General features: G+C 44.0%; 1 protein-coding gene across 1 annotated transcript; it reads left to right on the top strand.

Moving 5' to 3' along the window:
- The first annotated feature begins 375 nt into the window (after positions 1-375).
- On the top strand, positions 376-22,905 carry LOC117016853 (butyrophilin-like protein 9). Its single transcript, XM_033096607.1, has 4 exons — positions 376-466; positions 4,610-4,732; positions 6,042-6,389; positions 21,926-22,905. Exons 2-4 carry the CDS (start codon positions 4,627-4,629, stop codon positions 22,195-22,197), a joined length of 726 nt encoding a protein of 241 aa, XP_032952498.1. The 5' UTR covers positions 376-466; positions 4,610-4,626; the 3' UTR covers positions 22,198-22,905.
- The last annotated feature ends 260 nt before the right edge of the window (positions 22,906-23,165 follow it).

Here is a 23,165-nt window from a genome sequence, read left to right as displayed (position 1 = left end):
GGTATTTCAGTCCAGTCTCTGTATCCTTTGCTGTGACGGTGAGGAGTGAGGGGCTGGCTAGGGATGGCCACCCCGGCTCCCTGGAGCCCAGGCCCCGGGCAGCCAGCTGGAGCACTGTGTCCTGCTTTGAGTTTCTGCAGTTTGCAGTCCACAAAACTCCCAATACCTTTCCCCTCCTTTTAAGACCATGGAGGGACATTTTCTATGGAAATTCAATTCATGCTTCTCACAGAGACAGGATGTGACAGTGACTTCCTCCTTTTGTTCTATCTATCTTGATTTTTATAGCAATGGACAGAGCAAGCGCATTGTGTCTTAAGGTGGAAGGTAGGTGGGTAATTCTGTCACACATGAGCTGGCCCCCTCAACTGGGACCAAGACTCTTTACAACAATCATCTGCTTTGCAGTGGAGTTGGGATTGCCAGGGCTCATTGCCATTTCGGACCCTTTGCTGCAACCTGCCAGGTACATGGCTCATTCTTAGCGCCTGTCTGGACCACACCTTTAAGAAATGGATAGCAGAAAATGATGGCTTTTGGAGGCAGGGCGCAGATTACTTGGCCCCATCTTATCAGCTGAGCCTGTCAGCAGGGCTGGGTGCAGGGTGGCCATGGGGAGACGCCCTTTTGTGCAGTTCCACCTGAGGAGGCAGGATTCTGACGAATCCCATTTCACTGAGGGTCATGTCGCTTCTTAGAGCAGTTCATCTCCCGTAGAGACCAGCAGTAGAAACCCTCTTGTGGGCCTATTGAGATCAAACCAAAGCAAGCCAGTGAGCATCAGTTGACAGCCTGTGGAGAGCCAAGCATTGAGCGGGTGCTGGAAGGGGAGAGGGTGCAAGAGTGCAAACACCCTACGCCTGGGGCTTTCAACTAGGACATGGGGAATGGAGTAAGGATGCTGCACGCTCCAAGCTCAAGAAAGTAGCAAAAGTAAAAAGACAACCTTTACAGAGATACTCAACAGCTTTAAAGAAAAATCAAGAGGCCGTTCTGTGTTGTTTAGTGATTGGAGGTGCAGGACCATACTAAACACTTACAATGTCGCTAGTGCCATTTTACTAAACTTAAATTTAAATAGCCATGTGTGCCTAGTGGCGACAGTATTGGACAGCACAATTCTAGACATTTTAGGCTTTCGTATTCAGTGTCATATCACATACCATATGTATTGTACCAATGTAAAACTCGCATTGCTGTATGAGTTTTATATCAATATATTTTTCAGAAGTTTCTGCCAAAAAATAAACAGAAAACAAGAAAATAAAAGAAAACTGGAATGTGGCTGGAGTGGGGCCAGGGAGAAAAGGAGAAGGAAAGAGAAAAGGGGGAATGGGCTTCCCCTGGGTTGAGGGTGGCGGTATTTCTTTGGCTCCAGTGTGCATGACACTTGCTCCTCCCTATGTCTTCAGGATGGGACGTCCCAGAGGCTCTCCAGGGAGCAGGGAGAATGTACCCACCAGCAAAGCTTAGCTTTAGCCCCAGACCCTCTTTCTGGCCGTCCTTCCTCTCACTGGCTGCTCCATCTTCCCCAAATATCTATCCAGCGCATCCAGAACCTCATCTTTCCCCAGCAAAACCTCTTCACTCGAACGAGAATCTAAAATCCATTTACACTGTGGTGCAAATAGGTGAGAGCAGAGAGTGTCCCCCTCCCAGGGCCCTTGCTCCAGTGAGGAACAGAGCCTTTAAAGTGCAGAACGAAGTCAGAAAAGGCAGCTTCAGGCAGCAGGTAGGACAGAGGTGTCTTTTGGGGCACAATGGGGTGTTCAGTCCCTCCGAAGTCCCTTCAGGAAATCACCAGACTAGACTGTCTCCCTCTGATTAAGGGCTTTCAAGGCATGTCCTTGTGTGTTGGGAGCAAAGCGACCACAGGGTATGTCCCTCCTGTCCAAGAAGATGCTCCTGAGAAGCTCTGAGGGATACTCTGGTTTTGAGTTATTTTATCAGCTGTGGGGTTTTAGATTTTTATTCATTTGTTGTCGGTTGGTTAGGTGGTTGGCTGGTTGGCTGGTTGGCTGGTTGGTTGATTGCTCGGTCGGACTTGGGGCTCACACCTGGGGACTCAAGCTGCTTCTTCAGTGCATGTGAGTTGCTCTCAGGGCAAGCACTGAGGCCTGTGGCCAAGGGGTCCCTAACAGGGGCCGTGGTCTGGGAAAAAGGGGACCGAGAGTGTACCCAGCCTGACTCCTGGCACAGCTGATAGGAATTTGTATTCGGAGAAGCCCAGAGCTTGGGGTGAGCCCCTACTCTACCACCTCCTAACTGTGTGTGAGCAGGTCACCTAGCCTCCCTGTGCCTCAGTTTCCTTGTCTGTGATTTGGACCTATGGCAATAATAATACTAATACTTCTGGTATAGGAAAATGCTGGGTAGATACTAAGCTCTCAGCCTCTGCTCACTTTTATTACTGTGGGCACATGCGTGCACGCTTACGTGCGTGTGTGCCACCTCCTGCCCTTGGAGCCTCAGTGACGGAAATCACATGGGTGTATCACAACAGACAACTGCGGTCTTGCAGTATTTCCAGAGTCAGGGACACACTGACTGCCCCTCCCCCGCAGTTGGCAGCCTCCCCTGCCCAGGGACATTGGAGCAACTGCTCCTCCTGTGAAGTGTCCCCACCCCAGCTGTGGGCCTAATGTCCCATGGCTGCCACGGGGACAAGCCAAGTTACCACCTACACAAGTCCTGACCAGTTCCTCAGAACCCGGCCAATCCAAATGGATCCATAAGCCGTCTCAGAGCCCCTCTTGTTTGGAAGGCATTCGCTGGTGCTGATAGAGCCTCATGGCTTCGTCCTTCTGGGGGTCGATGTGAGAGTCCAGAAGAAAAGACTGAAGCCCAAAAGAGAAGAGAAGGGAACAGGGAGAGGGAGAGAAAACACAGAGCCGGTGTGCAGCCCCTGCTCTGGGTTCTTCACTACTGGTTTCCAGGCCTGACACACACATGTTCCTGCCATCAGCCAAAAGGATGTGAGGCTGGACGGTCTGGCCAGAGCCTGGACCCCGGCCCAAGGCAGCTGTTGTTCTGGTTATTGTGGGAATAGCTATTCCAACAGCTGCTGGCCATGAAAACAGCCAGGTCCCCTCCAGAAGGGACTCCGACCTCCTCACCCCACAGAGGCTCCTACTGAAGCCCAAATGAAGCTGCTCCGACTAGCCCCCCACCCCTGCCTTCCCACGTGTATGTGAGCTTCAGGAGGGCAGGCCCTCACACATCTCACAGGTCATCAACCCTTTCCATTGTACTCTCACCTGCCCAGGTCCTTCCAGCTCAGGGGTGACCTGGGACTCTGCCCACCACTAAGTCACCCGCACACATGCTGTGACCAATTTCCTGCTGCATGACCAGCAGTTGGCAATTCTCTTATCTAAACCCTGTCACTCCTATGCTAACGGCACAGCTGGGGCTCTGTGGCTTAGGACCCCAGGGGCATGTGCCATGTTATGTGGTCTGTGGGAAAAGGAAAACCAAACAGTGGAGTGTGGTGTGGTGGCAGAAGGGGAGAGAAGGGAGGATGAGGATGCTGAGAGTAGAAATTGTAAGGGGGCCCCCGCCCCTCCCGGTGCTGTGATGGAGTGAAAGGACAGGGATAAGAGCTCTGGAAGAAGGTGGAGAGCAGAGAGCAAGTATTTGGGAGGTGGAGGCAGAGGGAGGAGGTGCTGACATTTATTTAGAGCACCCAGCCACTCACGGGAGGCTTAATGACCTCTGAATTGGCTCTGGTTTCTTCCATCATGGAAGCAAAGAAATTGAGGTTCAGCCAGTTACAAAATCTACCTAAATTCCCACAAGTAACAGAGGACACCTGTGGACAGGATAGTATATTCTAAGATGCACTCGCTGCTCATACTCATGGCTATCAGACTGTGAGACATTCTGCAGGCCCCATGGGGGTGTCAGGAGCCAGAGGATGGCGCTCCCCTGGGCTGGGACTGGGTGTCCTGGACCACAGACTCGGGAGGAGGGTGGAGTGGAATTAGATAAACCATCGCTTCACTGTGGCCTCAAAGATGCTGTAGACTCAGGAACAGTCCCCAGCTGATCTCCTGGAGGCCATACTTGGGTTCTAGGACAGGAGGAAGCTGTCCCAGGTGTGGTGGAAGTTGGCAGGCAGCTTCCAGGCATGCGTCCCACTCTGAAAGGTCAGAACTCTGTGTTTATTCCTTTGTTTTATGGGCCTGATGTTCCAGGCCAAAGGGAAGTGGGAGCAAGGCCAGGCAGGGAGAATGAAAACGCATAGGAGAGTTTTTATAGATTTCCCTTTGTTTAGAGAAAGTCACCAAATCCTAGCTGAGCCCCAACACACTGTGTGACTCTATTTCTGTGGCTCTAAAACAATGAAACCTCAGAAGGCGCTTCCTCTGGGACCCTTCAGCCCTGTCCACATGTGACTCTGCAAGTCCGAGCAAGGCTAGTGATGCTATTAGCAGTGCTGCCTGGTAAAATTAGAAGCAGCTCTCACATCTGGCTACGATTTAAAAGAAGCCAGTCACTGGGGCTGCTAAAACCAGACAAAAGATCATTGAGGCACTAACAGAACTCTGGCCTGATGGACCGGGGTCCAGCTCTCTCACCTCACTCCAGCATCTCTTTCCCTCTTTAGGTGGCCCCACTGCTGAGATGGTAGATTGCCCAGTCTTCCTGGACTCCTTCCAGCTCCTACCTCAGCCCAGCAGTCTCTTCTTCCTTCTCTTCCTCTGCTTCCCGCCTGGGGAGCCAAACTCAGGTAGCGTATCCGACCTGCAGTCCAGCCAGCTAGCACGTGACCACATCAGCTCCCGCCCACCCCTCCTCCAGGTGCTCCCAGGGCTGAGATCTTGCCAGGTGCTAGTATTTAAGAACATTTCCATCCCAGTGGTTGAAGAGCCACCGGCCGCCAGCAGCACCCAGCCCCACAGTGCTGCTCCACCATCATTCCAGCCCCCCAGTATCCCTTACACACTCCCCACCACCCCTCAGCTCATAGGCAGGGGCAGAGGAGGACAGGGCCAAGAAACTCTTATTGGTCTGTGCTTGGGCTGAACCACTTGGAGAGTATTTTTAAATCCACCTGTCTGGCTGTGTGGTCAGGCTGCAAGAGAAATATACCCAAAGAGTTGGGAGCACAGGTAAGAGAGCAATTTGTTTTTTCTAGAAAGCCAAGAACCATAGATAGGAGGAATTGTTTGAGCAGAGGCTTGCAAGATACATATCCTCCAGGAAGATGACAGATAGAGGGTAAACTGAGGCAGGGTGCACTAAGGGAGAGGGTCAGGTATCAGGTGTGGGGGAGAAAAGCTGTCAGAAGGGTGTGGGGACTTCACTCAGTGGCCACAGAGCTCTCTAATACAGTGAACAAAGGAAAGCGTCGCTTTGGTGTGCTCCATTGTCGACGTGAAGGACGGGAGGACGGATCCATGAATGGAATATTTGGTGATGGGATTTTATTTCAGCTTCAGCTGAAGTTGTTTTCTAGCTTTGGGGTGAACTTGGCTTTTAGCTGACCTTTGAAGGAAGGAAAAGAGGTGCACAGAACCAGAGGGAAGAATCACGACATGGCAGTGGTAGGGGACAGCACGGGCAGAACAACTGCAGCAGGAATACAACTGTCATGGAAACTGCAGAAAACAGACTAGCTTGGCGGGAGTAGAGCGGCCAGAGGGAGGCACCATTGAAGAGGATCATCAAACGAAAGGTCCTGGTGAACAGAATCTCCAAGGCAGGATTTGGTCTTATTTAAAAAAGAGCAAAAAGACACCCAGCAAGGAGCCCCATAGATAATTTTAATACTCTGTGTTGTTACAGAAGCTGTACATGTACACTATAAAAAATTAGAAAATAAGACAAAGTAAAAATCAGAAAATATTTATTTTCATCATGCAGAAGTTAGCGATTCACTTTTCCATGACATTTATTTGTTCAAGAAACCTGACAGTGTCTCCCCGTCCTTGTTTGAATGGTTGACTGTAGATTTCTGAGCTGCAAAGGGAGGTAGGTGGTAAAGACCTATATTTGAGCCGGGCTGATGTGGCCATCGTTCTGGCTTCTCGTCCTAGAGGAGGTCAAGGTGGTTGGCCCTGGGGATTCCATCCTGGCGATCGTCGGGGAAGAGGTGGACTTCCCGTGCCACCTGTCGCCATACCTGGACGCCGAGCACATGGAGATCCGCTGGTTCCGCAGCCAGGCCTCTGAGGTGGTGCACCTGTACCAGGGGCGACAGGAGCTCCACGGGCGGCAGATGGCGCAGTTCCGGAACAGGACCAAACTCGTCAAGGACGAGATCGCCTATGGAAGCGTGATCGTACATCTCCACCGCGTGGTCCCGGCCGATGAGGGCCCTTACGGGTGCCTCTTCCTCTCTAGCAACTTCTCTGGAGAAGCTGTCTGGGAGCTGGAGGTAGCAGGTGGGTGACCTGGCCGAGCACCAGCAGGGGAGACTGAGGAAAGTGTCCATTGGGGTAGAGATGCTGTGCTCAAGAACAGGTAGGAATGCACAGAGAAATGGAGACCAGCTTACTTGGAAAAAAAAATCACAGAGAAAGTTCCATTAGAAAACGAATAAAAGAACTGTTTACCAAAAAAGACACACAAAGGGCACTTTAACATATGGAAGGATGGTCACTTAGACTCATAATGAACGAAAGGCAAATTAAAGCTACAGGGGCATGCAGTTTTTTACCTCTCAGATTGGCAAAACTTTGACCACACACTCTTGTTGGAGCGGTGGGAAGCAGGTCCTCTGCCCTGTACCATGTTGACAGAGATCAAATTCGCAATGCTCCAGTGCCTGTGAATTTGGCAATAGTTAAGAAGACTGTCTGTGCATCTACTTTTTGAGCAGCAATCTCAAATCTAAGAGTTTACCCTGACGATACACCTTCCACAGCTAATTATGAAAAACACACATGTATAAGTCTAATATTTGTAGCATTATTTGTAATTGCAAATCAGCAGAAATGATCTAAAGCTCAGATGCTGAGTATGCTCCATCACAGGATGCAGCGGTCCATACTATGCAGCTGAAAACAGGTGGAGCAGCTCTGTGAACTGGTGTGGAGTGATTTCCAGGATGCTGTTAAGAGCAAAAGAGCAAGATGCATAAGTGGTTCTCTACTATGGAAACTTTTTTAATAGGATTTTTTAAATTAAAGTTGATTGGGGTGACAATTGTTAGTAAAGTTACATCGATTTCAGTTATACAATTCTGTATTACATCATCTATAAATCCCATTGTGTGTTCACCACCCAGAGTCAGCTCTCCTTCCTCACCACATATTTCAGCCCCTTTACCCTCATCTCCCACCCCTCTTCCCCCTTACCTCTGGTTTTTGGTTTATATACCACATGTCAGTGAAATCCTATGGTTCTCTACTTTTTCTGTCTGACTTATTTCACTTAGCATTATAATTTCAAGATCCATCCATGTTGTCACAAATGGTCCTGTTTCATCTTTTCTTACGCTGAATAGTATTCCATTGTGTATATATACAACAACTTCTTTATCCATTCATCTATGGAAGGACATTTTCGTTGTTTCCATGTGTTGGCCACCGTAAATAAAGCTGCAATGAACATTGGAGAACACTTGTCTTTATGGATAAGTATTTTCAGACTTTTTGGATAGATACTCAGGAGAGGGATTGCTGGGTTATATGGTAATTCTATTCGTAATTTTTTAAGGAACCTCCACACTGCCTTCCATAGCTGCTGCACCAATCTGCATTCCCACCAACAGTGTATGAGGGTTCCACTTTCTCCACAGCCTCTCCAACACTTGTTACTACTTGTCTTGTTGATGATAGCCATTCTGACTGGGGTGAGGTGATATCTCATTATGGTTTTCATTTGCATTTCTCTGATGATTAGTGATGTTGAGCATTTTTTCATGTCTATTGGCCATTTGTATGTCCTCTTTGGAGAAATGTCTCTTCAGGTCCTCTGCCCATTTTTCAATTGATTTCTTTGTTTGTTAGTTGTCGAGTTGCATGAGTTCCTTGTATATTTTAGATATTAGCCCCTTATCCGAGGCACTGTTTGCAAAAATCTTCTGCCATTCAGTTGGTTGCCTCTTTATTTTGTTGATGGTTTCTTCTGCTGTGCAGAAGCTTTTAAGTTTGATGTAGTCCCATTCGTATATTTTAGCTTTTACTTCCCTTGCCTTTGGAGTCAAATTCGTAAAACGCTCTTTGAACCCAAGGTCCATAAGTTTAGTACCTATGTTTTCTTCTATGCAGTTTATTGTGTCAGGTCTCATGCTTAAGTCTTTGATCCATTTTGAATTAATTTTGGTACATGGTGACAGATAGCAGTCCAGTTTCATTCTTTTGCACGTGGCTTTCCAATTCTGCCAGCACCATTTATTGAAGAGGCTGTCTTTCCTCCATTGTGTGTTTTTTGCTTCTTTGTCAAAAATTATCTGTCCATATTTATGTGGTTTTATTTCTGGGTTCCCAATTCCATTCCATTGATCTATGTGTCTGTTTTTCTGCCAATACTATGCTGTTTTGATTATTGTAGCCCTGTAGTACAAGCTAGGGTCAGGGAGTGTGATACCTCCAGTGTTCTTTTTTCTTAAGATTGCTTTAGCTATTTGGGATCTTTTGAAGTTCTACAAATCTGATGATTTTTTGTTCTATTTCTTTAAAAAATGCCATTGGGATTTTGATGGGGATTGTGTTAAATCTGTATATTGTCTTGGGTAATATGGCGATTTTAACTATGTTGATTCTTCCAATCCATGAGCACGGAATGTCTTTCCATTTCTTTTTGTCTTCTTCAATTTCTTTTAAAAATGTCTTATAGTTTTTAGCATATAGGTCTTTCACATCCTTGGTTAAGTTTATTCTTAGGTATTTTATTCTTTTTGCTGCAATTGCAAAAGGAATTGGCTTTTTTAAACTTCTTTTTCTGAGTTTTCATTGTTACTACATAGGAATGCAATGGACTTTTTTTTCCAGTATGATTCCATTTTTATTAATAATCTGGAGCAATATACACCAAATACTAACAGTGATTGTTTTTAGTGGGGGTAGGATGGATAGGAAGGTGAAAAGGGAATTCACTTTTTTGTTTTTCACAAGGAGAACAAATAATGTATTAAAACTTTAAATGCTGTGCCAGGATCTGCATTCCCTTGTGGTTTAGCTTCCATGAAAGGAAATGTGCCACCCGTGTTCCCTGGGCTTTATAATGTCTGTTACTACTTTTTTTTTTTAATTTATTGTTAGTAAAATTGTTAGTAAAATTACATAGATTTCAGGTGTACAATTCTGTATCACATCATCTATAAATTACATTGTGTGTTCACCACCCAGAGTCAGTTCTCCTTCCATCACCATATATTTGATCCCCCTTACCCTCATCTCCCACCCCCACCCACCTTACTCTCTGGTAACCACTAAACTATTGTCTGTGTCTATGAGTTTTTTTTTTTTTTTTTACTTAGACGTTTATCATGTATATCCCTCACACTGTGGACCCCCTGCCCCCATCCACTCTCTAACATCGCACCGAGCCATCCCATTTCCACTATCTCCACTCCAATGCTGTACTGCTGTACTCTGCCTCTTGTAAATGTATACATCCCTGTATATATATATATATACATATATATATATATATATATATATATATATATATATATATATATATATAATATTATAGTTGGCATTCATTATTGTTCAGCTTCAGGTATACAGTGCAGTGATCAGGCATCTACATCTTCCCTGAGATGGTCTCCCAAATGGGACATGTGTCTATCGGATACCCTACAAAATCTTTACAACATTATTGATTACGTTCCCCAGATTAATTTTCAAAACGCTGTGGCCATCTTGTGGTTACTGACTGTTTTCTAATCCCCTCATCTTCCCCCTTACCCCCACCTCCCCGCCCCTCTAGCAACCCTCAGTTTTTCCTCTTTGTCTCCAAAACTGTTTCTGATTAGTTCATTCACTTATTCTTTTCTTTAGATTCCGCATATAAGTGACATCATATGTCACTTATCTTTCTCTGTCTGACTTATTTCACTTAACATTATGTTCTCTAGGTCCATCCATGTTGTTGCAAATGGTAAGTTTCTTTCTTCTTTATGCTGCGTAGTATTCCATTGTATAAATGTACCACATTTTCTTAATCCAGTCATCTACCGATGGGCATTTCGGTTGTTTCCATGTCTTGGCTATTGTGTATAGTGCTGCAATAAACATAGGAGTGCATCAAGATTTTTGAAATGGAGTTTTGGATTTCTCCGGATAGATACCTAGGAGTGGAATTACTGGATCATAGGGTAATTCCATTTTCAGATTTTTGAGATACCTCCATACTGTTTTCCATAGTGGCTGCACCAATCTACAATCCCACCAACAATGCACAAGCGTTCCCTTTTTCCATATCCGCGCCAGCACTTGTTGTTTGTTGATTTATTGATGATAGCCATTTTGACCGGGGTGAGGTGGTATCTCATTGTGGTTTTTATTTGCATTTCTCTGATGGTTAGTGAGGTTGAGCATTTCTTCATATGTCTGTTTGTCTTCTGTATGTCCTTTTTAGAAAAATGTCTCTTCAAGTCCTCTGCCCATTTTTTAATTGGGTCGTTTGTTTTTTTGGAGTTGAGTTGAGTGAGTTTTTTATAGATTTGTGATATTAATCCCTTATCAGATATATCATTGGCAAATATCTTTTCCCATTCAGTAGGATCCCTTTTTGTTTTATTGATGGTTTCCTTTGCTGTGAAAAACTTTTTAGTTTGATATAATCCCACATGTTTATTTTTTCTCTTACTTCCCTCGCGCAAGGGGATATATCAGTAAAAATCTTACTCCGGGTAATGTCTGTGAAGTTTCTTCCTATATTTTCTTCTAGGTATTTTATGGTTTCAAATCTTACATTTAAGTCTTTAAGCCATTTGAATTTATTTTTGTATATGGTGTAAGGAGGTGGTCCAGCTTCATTTTTTTGCATGTATCTGTCCAGGTTTCCCAGCACCATTTATTGAATAGACTGTCTTTACCCCATCGTACATTCTTGCTTCCATTGTCGTAGAGTAAATGGCCATATAGGCATGGATTTATTTCTGGACTCTCTATTCTGTTCCATTGATCTATGTGTCTGTTTTTATGCTAGTACCATGCTGTTTTGATTACTATAGCCTTGTAGTATAATTTGAAGTCAGGTATTGTTATACCTCCCACTATGTTCTTATTTCTCAAGATTGCTGAGGCTATACGGGGTCTTTTATGGTCCCATATAAATTTTAGGATTATATGTTCTATTTCAGTGAAAAACGTCATTGGTAGTTTGATAGGAATTGCGTCGAATATGTATATTGCCTTAGGCAGTATGGACATTTTAACTATATTAATTCTTCCTATCCATGAACATGGGATGTGTTTCCATCTATTTGTATCTTCCTTCATTCCTTTCTTCAGTGTCTTATAATTTTCTGAGTACAGATCTTTTACTTCTTTTTTTTTTTTAATTTATTTTTAATTTATTGGGGTGACAATTGTTAGTAGAATTACATAGATTTCAGTTGTGCAATTCTGTATCACATCATCCACAAATCACACTGTGTGTTCACCACCCAGAGTCAGCTCCCCTTCCATCACCATACATTTGATCCCCCTCACCCTCATCCCCCACCCCCCAACACCCTTACGCTCTGGTAACCACCAAATTACGTTCCCCAGATTAATTTTCAAACCCCGTGGCCATCCTGTGGTCACCGACTGCCCTCCAATCCCCTCACCCTCCCCCCCACCCCCCACCCCCCCCCACCAATCTAGCAACCCTCAGTTTTTCCTCATTGTCTCCCAAACTGTTTCTGATTAGTTCATTCACTTATTCTTTTCTTTAGAATCCGCAAATAAGTGAGATCATATGGTACTTATCTTTCTCTGTCTGACTAATTTCACTTAACATAATGTTCTCTAGATCCATCCATGTTGTTGCAAATGGTAAGATTTCTTTCTTCTTTATGGCTGCATAATACTCCATTGTATAAATGTACCACAGTTTCTTAATCCAGTCATCTACCGATGGGCATTTTGGTTGTTTCCATGTCTTAGCTATTGTGTATAGTGCTGCAATAAACATAGGAGTGCATAGAGATTTTTGAATTGAAGTTCTGGATTTCTCCGGATAGATACCTAGGAGTCGAATTACTGGATCATAAGGCAGTTCCATTTTCAGAATTTTGAGATACGTCCATACTGTTTTCCATAGCGGCTGCACCAGTCTGCAATCCCACCAACAGTGCACAAGCGTTCCCTTTTCTCCACATCCGCGCCAGCACTTGTTGTTTGTTGATTTATTGATGATAGCCATTCTGACTGGGGTGAGGTGGTATCTCATTGTGGTTTTTATTTGCATTTCTCTGATGGTTAGTGAGGTTGAGCATTTCTTCATATGTCTGTTTGCCATCTGTATGTCCTTTTCAGAAAAATGTCTCTTCAAGTCCTCTGCCCATTTTTTAATTGGATCGTTTGTTTTTTTGGAGTTGGGTTGAGTAAGTTTTCCATAGATTTGTGATATTAATCCCTTATCAGATATATCATTGGCAAATATCTTTTCCCATTCAGTAGGATCCCTTCTTGTTTTATTGATGGTTTCCTTTGCTGTGAAAAAACTTTTTAGTTTGATATAATCCCACATGTTTATTTTTTCTCTTAGTTCCCTCGCGCGAGGGTGTATATCAGTAAAAATCTTACTCCGGGTAATGTCTGAGAAGTTTCTTCCTATATTTTCTTCTAGGTATTTTATGGTTTCAGACCTTACATTTAAGTCTTTAAGCCATTTTGAATTTATTTTTGTATATGGTGTAAGGAGGTGGTCCAACTTCATTTTTTTGCATGTGTCTGTCCAGGTTTCCCAGCACCATTTATTGAATAGACTGTCATTACTCCATCGTACATTCTTGCTTCCATTGTCGTAGATTAAATGGCCATATAGGCGTGGATTTATTTCTGGACTCTCTATTCTGTTCCATTGATCTATGTGTCTGTTTTTATGCCAGTACCATGCTGTTTTGATTACTGTAGCCTTGTAGTATAATTTGAAGTCAGGTATTGCTATACCTCCCACTTTGTTCTTATTTCTCAAGATTGCCTTTGCTATTCGGGGTTTTTTATGGTCCCATATAAATTTTAGGATTATATGTTCTATTTCTGTGAAAAACGACGTTGGCAGTTTGATAGGAATTGCATTGAATATGTATATTGCCTTAGGCAGTATGGACATTTTAACTATATTAATTCTTCCTATCCATGAACATGATATGTGTTTCCATCTATTTATATCTTCCTTCATTCCTTTCATCAGTGTCTTATAATTTTCTGAGTATAGATCTTTTACTTCTTTGGTTAAATTTATTCCCAGGTATTTTATAGTCTTTGGAGCGATTGTAAATGGGATTGTTTTTTTAATTTCTCCTTCTGATGTTTTATTATTGGTATATACAAATGCAACTGATTTCTGAATATTAATTTTGTATCCTGCCACTTTACTAAATTCATCTATCAGCTCTAATAGCTTCTTGGTGGAGTCTTTAGGGTTCTCTATATATAGTATCATATCATCTGCATACAATGATAACTTTACTTCCTCCTTACCAATCTGGATGCCTTTTATTTCTTTTTCTTGTCTGATTGCTGTGGCAAGAACTTCCAGAACTATGTTGAATAGAAGCGGAGATAGTGGGCATCCTTTCCTTGTTCCTGATCTTAGGGGGAATGGTTTTAGCTTTTCCCCATTGAGTATGATGTTAGCTGTGGGTTTGTCATATATGGCCTTTATTATGTTGAGATAAGATCCCTCTATTCCCACTTTCTTAAGGGTTTTTATCATAAATGGCTGTTGGATTTTATCAAACGCTTTTTCTGCATCTATTGATATGATCATGTGATTTTTATTTTTCATTTTGTTAATGTGGTGTATCACATTAATTGATTTGCAGATGTTGAACCACGCTTGCATACCAGGGATGAATCCCACTTGATCATGGTGTATGATCTTTTTAATGTAGTGCTGAATTCTGTTAGCTAATATATTGTTGAGGATTTTTGCATCTATGTTCATTAGCTATATCGGCCTGTAGTTTTCTTTTTTTGTGGTGTCTTTGTCTGATTTTGGGATCAGGGTAATAGTGGCTTCCTAAAAAGTGTTTGGGAGTCTTCCCTCCTTCTGGATTTTTTGGAAGAGCTTGAGGAGAATAGGTGATAATTCTTTTTTGAACGTTTTGTGAAATTCACCTGTAAAGCCAATCTGGTCCAGGGCTTTTGTTTGTTGGGAGATTGTTGATTACTGATTCAATTTCCCTGGTGGTAATCAGTCTATTCAGGTTTTCTGTTTCTTCTTGAGTTAGCCTTGGAAGGTTGTACACCTCTAGAAAATTGTCCATTTCTTCCAGATTGTCAAATTTGTTGGCATATAGTTGCTCATAGTAATTTCTTAAAATTTTTTGTATTTCTGCGGTGTCTGTTGTCAGTTCTCCTCTTTCATTTCTGATTTTATTATTTTGGGTCCTCTTTCTCTTTATTTTAATGAGTCTGGCTAAAGATTTGTCAATTTTGTTTATCTTCTCTAAGAACCAACTCTGGAATTCATTGATCTTTTGTATTTTTTTTCTGGTTTCTATTTCATTTATTTCTACTCTGATCTTTATTATCTCCTTCCTTGTGCTCCCTTTGGGCTTATTTTGCTGTTCTTTTCCAGATCTTTTAACTGTGAAGATTATTGATGTTTCTTGTTTCTTTAGGTAGGCTTGCAATGCTATGAATTTCCCTCTTAGGACTGCTTTCGCGGCATCCCATAGATTTTGGGTCATCGTGTTTTCATTTTCGTTTGTCTCGAGACATCTTTTGATTTCTTCCTTGATCTCCTGCTTGACCCATTCATTATTTAGTAACATGTTATTCAGCCTCCATGAATTGGTGTGTCTTCTGGTTTTTTTCCTGTAGTTCATTTATAATTTCATAGCACTGTGGTTAGAAAAGACAATTGGTATGATTTCAATTTTCTTAAATTTATCAAGACTTGTTTTGTGGCCTAACATATGGTCTATCTTGGAAAATGTTCCATGTGCGCTTGAGAAAAAGGTGTATTTTGCAGCATTGGTGTGAAATGCTCTGAAAATATCGATTAAATCCAAGCGGTCCAATGTATCATTTAAGGCTGTTGTTTCCATATTGATTTTCTGTCTGGAAGATCTGTCCCTTGTTGTCAGAGGTGTGTTGAAGTCCCCTACTATGATAGTGTTACTGTTGATCTCTGTCTTTATGTCAGTCAGTACCCGTTTTATATATTTAGGTGCTCCTATGTTGGGTGCATAGATGTTTACTAGGGTTATGTTCTCTTGTCGGAATGATCCCTTTATTATTATATAGTGCCCATCTTTATCTTTTAATATGTTCTTCATTTTAAAGTCTATTTTGTCAGATATAAGTATTGCAACTCCAGCTTTTGTCTCATTTTCATTTGCATGATATATCTTACTCCAACCTTTCACTTTCAGCCTGTGTGTCTCTTTTGTCCTGAGGTGAGTCTCCTGTATACAGTATATACAAGGGTCTTGCTTTCTTATCCACTCAGCCACCCTATGTCTCTTGATTGGAGCATTTAATCCATTTACATTTAAAGTGGTTATTGATAGGTACATAGTTATTGCCATTTTTAAATTTGTAGTTAGATTGTTTTGATCTTTCTTCTATTTGCAGAAGTCCTTTTAGTATTTCTTGCAATGCTGGCTTGGTGGTAATAAATTCCTTTAGCTTATTTTTTTCTGGAAAGCTCTTTATCTCTCCATCAACTTTAAATGATAGCCTTGCTGGATAAAGCAATCTAGGTTGTAGGCCTTTGTTTTCCATCACTTTGAGTATCTCCTGCCACTCCCTCCTGGCCTTCAACGTTTCTGTAGAAAAGTCATTTGATAGTCTTATGGGAGTTCTCTTGTATGTAACCCTCTGTCTTTCTCTTGCTGCTTTTAGGATTCTCTCTTTGTCTTTAACCTTTGACATTTTAAGTATAATGTGTCTTGGTGTGGACCTTTTTGGGTTTATCCCGGTTGGAGCACTCTGCACTTTCTGGGCTTGTATGTTGGTTTCCTTCATCAGGTTGGGGAAGTTTTCTGACATTATTACTTCAAATATGTTCTCAATCCCTTGCTTCCTCTCTTCACCTTCTGGTATTCCTATGATGCGCATGTTGTTGCGCTTGATGTTATCCCAGAGGTCTCTTAAGCCATCCACATTGTTTTTTATTCTTTTTTCTTTCTGTTGTTCCTTTTGGGTGATCTCTGCTACCTTGTCTTCTAAGTCGCTGATTCGATCCTCTGCTTCATCTAACCTGCTGTTAATTCCTTCAAGTGAGTTCCTAATTTCGGTAATTTTGTTCTTTAGTTCTAACTGGTTGTTCGTTATGATTTCTACATCCTTCTTTATGTCTTCTCTAAACTTAAACATTCTTATCACCAGTGTTCTGAACTCTGTGTCTGAAATGTTGGTTACCTCTGCTTCATTTGGTTCCAGAGTAGAGGTTTCTTCTGTGCTTTTATTTGGGACGTGTATCTTTGTTTCCCCATTCTGGCTGACTCTCTGTGTTTGCTTTGATGTATTAGGTAGATCCCCTAGAGTTCTTAGTTCTTGCTGGGTTATCTTCTGTAGTATGTGTCCTTTATATTTGACTTGCACTACTTCGTTCTTCTCCTCTGCGTGTGCTCCAAAGGTGACTCTTGTGTTGTGTATATTGTCCTGTTAAAGAAGATCTTTAATTGCTTTTTGGTTGTGAGTAGGTGGGGTTAACTCCTAGGCTGACTCGTTGTGAGACCTGGCTCTGCCCACCGCAGGGCGTTCTGCTGCGTGAGGGTTGACCACTTAAATGTGGTTTGGCCTCTATGGGCTCTTTTGCCTGCAGAGAATTCCCTCTGGGTTGTGACTTGTAGGTCAAACCCGGTGGTACTCTGGTTTGGTCTGGAGTTGGCCTCTGGATATGTTGAATCTTGTGCCTCTTAAGCTAGGCCCTGGTAGGGCAATTTCAGAACAAAGCAAATCACCAAGCACAACAACAACAACAACAACAACAAAGAAAAATATCAAATACATTCACATGTAAAAACACCCGATAACCCCCACTGGACACAGGTAAAGATATCAAAGATATAAAGACAAAACACAACAAAACAAAACAAAGCAAAACAAAAAGCAGCGCGAGTCTTGGCTTAAGCCCACCAAGTAATGTCCAGGTTGTCCTCTGCTGTACTAAAGAGCCCCCTGCTTATTGCGCAGGCAGAGCCGGTCACCTGGTGCCCAGAGTGTTTTGGGACTGTAGATTTAAATGCGTGGGCCTGAGCGGTCTGGATGATAATTTTTACAAAGTCAGTGCAGTTTCTGCCCTTGCCTGCACATATGCACACTGAGAGTAGAACCACCAGCCCCGTGTCCAGTACTCCTGAGTTTAGGGCACTTCTTCAGTGTGTGTATATGGGGGGGTGGTGCGGGCGGGAGATTTCTGAGCTGCTGAAAGCCCAGAGCTGTGTCTGCCGCTTACTGCTGATCCCTGGGAGTGCCTCCGCAGTTGCACTAACCCCACCCTAGGCAGGCCAGAAAGGTTGGGTTTGGTGATGGAGGGGTCTTCTCTCTCCCAGCCCAGCCGCGCGTCACCCTCTTCCCGCAGGCCAGAAAAGGTGGTGGCTAGGATTGGAGGAGTCTCTTCTCTCCTAGCCCAGCCAAAATCACACTCTGCCCAGCCTCTTCCCTGGGTCAGAGCTGCCTGTCAGTCTTCCCAGAGCCTGAGCACTATGGCTCCTCTGTAATCTGACACTACTCTTCAGTTCCGGGGCCAGTTTAAGTCTCTGGAAGGGCGGGGGTAGGATTGGAAGAGTGGGGGGAGGGGTCCAGGTATGGAGTCTGTGTTCTTTGTCCGCCCTAGGCCCACTAGCTGCCCTCCCGGAGGTAGAGATCAGCTGTGGGACGCAGGGAAAGAGACCACCTCCTGGTTTTTGTGTTCTCTGTTCCGCCCTGGGATCCCCTGCGTGTTTGGAACTGCGGATGCCACCGTGGTTTTCGCCACCGCCACCGGCCAGGATTGCGCCGTCACCAGCCGGGACTCCGCCGCCGCCGCCGCCGCTGCCGCTGCTGCCACTACTGCAGGCCGGGATTCCGCTGCGCGCCCGCATGTTTTCACTCCGCTCCCTTCCTTCCTTCCCCTGCTTGCCCAATTAGCGCACCTTCAAGTAATACTTCCACAAGTCTCTTAGCTGTTCTGTGTGATGAGCAAAGAGTTCTTTGATGGGTTATAGGTCCCATTTGTAATAAGATCCGGAGGAGAACTCAGAAAGTGTGCCCCGCTGCCACCATTCCTATGACATCATCCATGCAATGGACTTTTGTACATTGATTTTGTAGCTGGCAACTTTACTGTATTCTTTGATTGTTTCTAATAGCTTTTTGGTGGAGTCTTTAGGGTTTTCTATATATAGCATCATGTCATCTGCAAAGAGTGACAATTTAACTTCTTCATTCCCAATTTGAATGCCTTTTATTTCTTTGTCTTGCCTGATTGCTCTGGCGAGGACTTCCAACACTATGTTGAAAAGCAGAGGTGATAGGGGACAGCCCTGTCATGTTCCTGCACGTAGAGCAAAGGGCTTCACTTTTTCACCATTAATTATGAGATTAGCTGAGGGTTTGTCATATATAGCCTTTATCATGTTAAGGTATTTTCCTTCTATACCTATTTTATTAAGTGTTTTAATCATAAATGGATGTTGTATCTTGTCAAATGCTTTTTCTGCATCCATTGATATAATCATATGATTTTTGTCCTTTATTTTGTTTATGTGATGTATCACATTGATGGATTTGCATATGTTGAACCATCCTTGTGCCCCTAGGATGAACCCCACTTGGTCGTGATGAATAATCTTTTAATGCATTGTTGCATTCGATTTGCTAGAATTTTGTTTAAGATTTTTGCATCTGTATTCATCAGAGATATTGGTCAGTAGTTTTCTTTGTTTTGTGTTATCCTTACCAGGTTTTGGTATCAGTGTAATGTTGGCCTCATAAAATGAGTTAGGGAGTATTGTGTCTTCTTCAATTTTTTTTGGAAGAGTTTGAGCAGGATTGGTATTAGATCTTCTTTGAAGGTTCGGTAGAATTCACTAAGGAAGCCATCTGGTCCCAGACTTTTGCTTTTGGGAAGGTTTTGGATGACTGAATCAATTTTGTTATTGGTGATCGGTCTATTTAGATTTTCCAATTCTTCATTTTTTTTTTTTGAAAGATTTTATGGGGGAAGGGGAATAGGACTTTATTGGGGAACAATGTGTACTTCCAGGATTTTTTCCAAGTTGATGGCCTTTCAATCGTAGTTGTGGAGGGCGCAGTTCAGCTCCAGGTCCAGTTGCTATTGCTAGTTGCAGGGGGCGCTGCCCACCATTCCTTGCTGGAGTCAAACCGGCAACCTTGTGGTTGAGAGGACGTGTTCCAACCAATTGAGCCATCCGGGAGCTCAGTTGCAGCTCAGCTCAAGGTGCCGTGTTCAATCTGAGTTGCAGGGGGCAGATCCTACCATCCCTTGCGGGAGTCGAGGAATCGAGCTGGCAACCTTGTGGTTGAGAGCCCACTGGCCCATGTGGGAATCAAACCGTTAGCTTTAGGTGTTGGGAGCACGGAGCTCCAAACACCTGAGCCACTGGGCCGGCCCCGAGAAAATCTTTTTAAAATGTACAGCTGAATTCATCTGAAAAGTCAACACTGGGTAGTGACATGATAATGTTTTCATTTTTTATGTATTTATTTATTTAGTATTTATTTATTTATTTATTTACTTTTAGTTAGAATTTTTACTTGACATCACATTTGATTTGCACTTCCCAGACTCTGCCAGAATAAATAGGAGGAGGCTAGTAATTCAATAAAAATGGGGGCATTAACAAGCTGCCAGTAGTAAGTTTTCATGTCTTTAGAGTGTTCACCTCCCTGCCTTTGATTGCCACTGGAGAATCCTTCTTTCTTGCCCTCAATAGCGTCTTGGGCAGAGCCCATAGTGTTCATATAACCTTAACTGTTAAGTGACCTGTCCAGCTTTCAAACCCTGATCTCCTGTTTAATTCTAATCCCCAGCAGGTTGGGGGCCTATAGTGGGGAGGAGGTCGTTCTGCCTCTGGAAACCTCCTTGTGGGGACAGAGCCCCAGAAAGCAGTTTCCAGGCTCTCAGCCTCACATAGAAAGGTGCTGGCTCAGGTAGTAAATGGCCATCAACTGTGATCAAATGGCCATCAGCTGTGGCTAGTTGGCCGTCAGCTGTAACCAGTGAGCCATTGGGCACTAATATAACAGCCGTGGCTAGGCTAGCAAAAAATTGGGGGCTAGCAAGAAGATGGTGGCTGAGCCTGCAAGCGGGGCAGTGAGGGTTGAGAATTGTCTGGCTCCTGTTTCCTGTTTCTCCAACCCAGCTGCCAGCGAGAGTATAGAGATATGACTCCCCCATCTATGGCTCCGTGGGTGTTCCTTTTTGGTCTCACCATATCCTGCGTTCTTGTGTGGGGAGCGGGACCAGAGACCCTGCAGGCCCCCCACGCATGACACATGGCGAAGTTGGCAGGATCCCCTGCACTACACTTCTCCTCCTCCCTCTGACAGTCTCTTTCTGTTCTCTCAGTGCTGAGCCAAGGAGAGATGCAGCCACAAACTCGTTCAGGTCCTCCCCATTCCTCACTTTCCCCAGCTTTGGCTGATCCCCTAACCTCTGCTCCATCTGCTAATGCATGGCACCCCAGTGCCTCCCAGGAAACTCAGGCCTTGTGTGTGTGTGCTGTGCTGAGTGGGGATTGGACGGGTTCTCTCCAAGGTTCAGGTCTGCCAGTTTTCTCCTTTGGGCAGATAAACAATCCTATCAACAAGATACCAAGCTCCTCTTCTTGCAGGCATCCTCCAAAGTTCCATATGATTCTTATGGGTCAGCTTAGGGTAATGGCAAGTACCCCCACCTTCTTCTCCATAACGTCCAGGAAATTGCCCCTCATCATGAATGTTCCACCGCCAAGGTCTCGGTGACCCTATTCCAGTCTCCTTCCCATCCCCCACACTAAAGGGAAATCTGCCCCTTCTCATAGCCCCTTATTTATTTCACACATTTCTTTCTTTTATTCACAGCTTATGGTCAATGCAAATCAATTCCATGAAATGAAAAATTATGAAAAATTAAAGCATAATTATGCAAATTCAAAATAGATATTTAACACAAAATAATACAAGCATAAAATTGGGTTCATTTGCACACAGAGCAGCTGAGAGCCAGCAGATGTTTCAAAGAACAGTACTTGCTCTTCCTCTTGAAGACCACATCAGATACTAAAATGCCCCAGCTCATCAGTGTGTGTTCCTGTGAACCACAATTTGTTTCCAAAAATGTTTTTCACACTGAACCTCTTATAAAAGATACACTTTACAGAATGAAGCCTCCTCTCAGGCTTCAGATCAGTTTCAAACATCTGAAAACTGACTCATATAGAAAGTGTTCCAAATGTAGCTATTCTGATTCTTAAGGTTAAAAAAGTATTTTCAAAAATAATTTGAAACAATTATTACACACTTAATAATGCTGGTGCCCTCCAGCCTTATTCCATCATGGGCAGCATCATTTCCAGTTTGTATCAGCATCCCCCTGGGCCCTGCCTCCAGCACCACGCCCACCACTCTGTTTTCTTCCTGCCCAAGCTCCATTGACAGCTCCACCCTGGCTCCAGGCAGCATTTTGTCTGGTGTGAGCACCTGCTTCCAAAGTGCTGGCTCGGAACTCTGTCCCACAGGGGCCAAGGCTCAGAAACCTCCCCATACTGATGAGACTGGGGGGGCTCCTCCTCCAGCCAGCAGACCGCTGTGTGCTGGCTGCCACAATTCACACCAGGCCAAAGAACTCTCACTGTTTTCCTCTTTCCCAGCCACAATTTGGAGATTTTGTAGACCAAGGTCCAGAACCACATCACTGTATCTCTCACTGCTGCTGCCTCCCTGGGATAGTCTCCAAACTGCCCCTGAAGAAGAGCTGCTCAGTGAGAGACCTGACAGAGCCCTAGGACTGGAACAGAAGCAGCAGGTGAGCTCAGCAGCATGGGTGGGGGTGGGGCTGGCCCGAGTCTTCGTCCCTCCTGAGTCTAGATTTAGAAGGGTGACCCAAGCAAACCAGGCCCAGCTCTCATCTGCCTTCTACTGATTTGGGAGCTCACAATGTCGTTGTAGAACCAGGTACTGGCCACAGTTTAAAACTGTCACCTTCTTGCTGAACAAGTTGCTATTAGTAGTTCAGAGAAGCAAGAGGAGGAGCCAATAGCATTAAACTAAGCAAGGTCAATGCAAGGAAATGGGTTATTTAAGTGGAATTAGGTCCCTCTGTCGGCAGTCATGGGAGGGAACCTGAGACACAGTAAAAAGGAAGCTGACTCCTCTGGTTTCCGCTCTGCAATGTAAAGAGCTTGGAAGCATCACTCCCGTCCTTAGCAAAAGAAAACAACTGGACAAACTAAAAAACAATGACTCTTCTTAGATCCACCAGAGAATTTGGGTCACAACTGTTGTCCTGAAAACTGGAGAGAGAGGTGGATACAGAGAGTCAGTTTACCAAGAGCAGAAGACCAAGAGGAGATGATGGTGGTGGAGCCAGTCGGTAGGAACACTTACACTGGAATTGACCAGCTGCCGGAGGCAGTGTGTGGACCAGCTTGAGAATGCAAAACTGCAGAGGGACCAGTTTTAGTCCCCACATTTTCTTGAGCTTTACCTCTAAGAGCCCTACCATGTTCTCACGGTGAATTTGGAGGAAAATCCCCTCAGGCTTTCCAGCAGGGGCTGAGGAAATGTAACCACTGTGAAATATGCCAGAGTACTCGGTTCTTCCTCCAGTTCTCTGGAAGAAAGGCCAGCATTCAAGGGGGACTACTGACTGGGGAAGGGCAGTTAGCCAACTCCAGACCCCTCAAGCCTCCCAGTTATATACATGGGGTGCGGAGTGGGGTGCTAGAAGCACCTGTGATGTTCATATCCCAGGGGCCCAGGCCCAAAAAGAGACTGAGACCTCATCATAGTACCATAGAATGTGATAGAATGTTCCCTTTTACCAACACTTCACCACCACAGCAATAGGACCCCTGCACAATAACAGAGGATTATAGTTGAAAAAAACTG

Source organism: Rhinolophus ferrumequinum, chromosome 24 (assembly GCF_004115265.2).
Source record: "Rhinolophus ferrumequinum isolate MPI-CBG mRhiFer1 chromosome 24, mRhiFer1_v1.p, whole genome shotgun sequence".
NCBI lineage: Eukaryota > Metazoa > Chordata > Mammalia > Chiroptera > Rhinolophidae > Rhinolophus > Rhinolophus ferrumequinum.
This window is presented reverse-complemented; position numbering and strand designations above follow the sequence as displayed.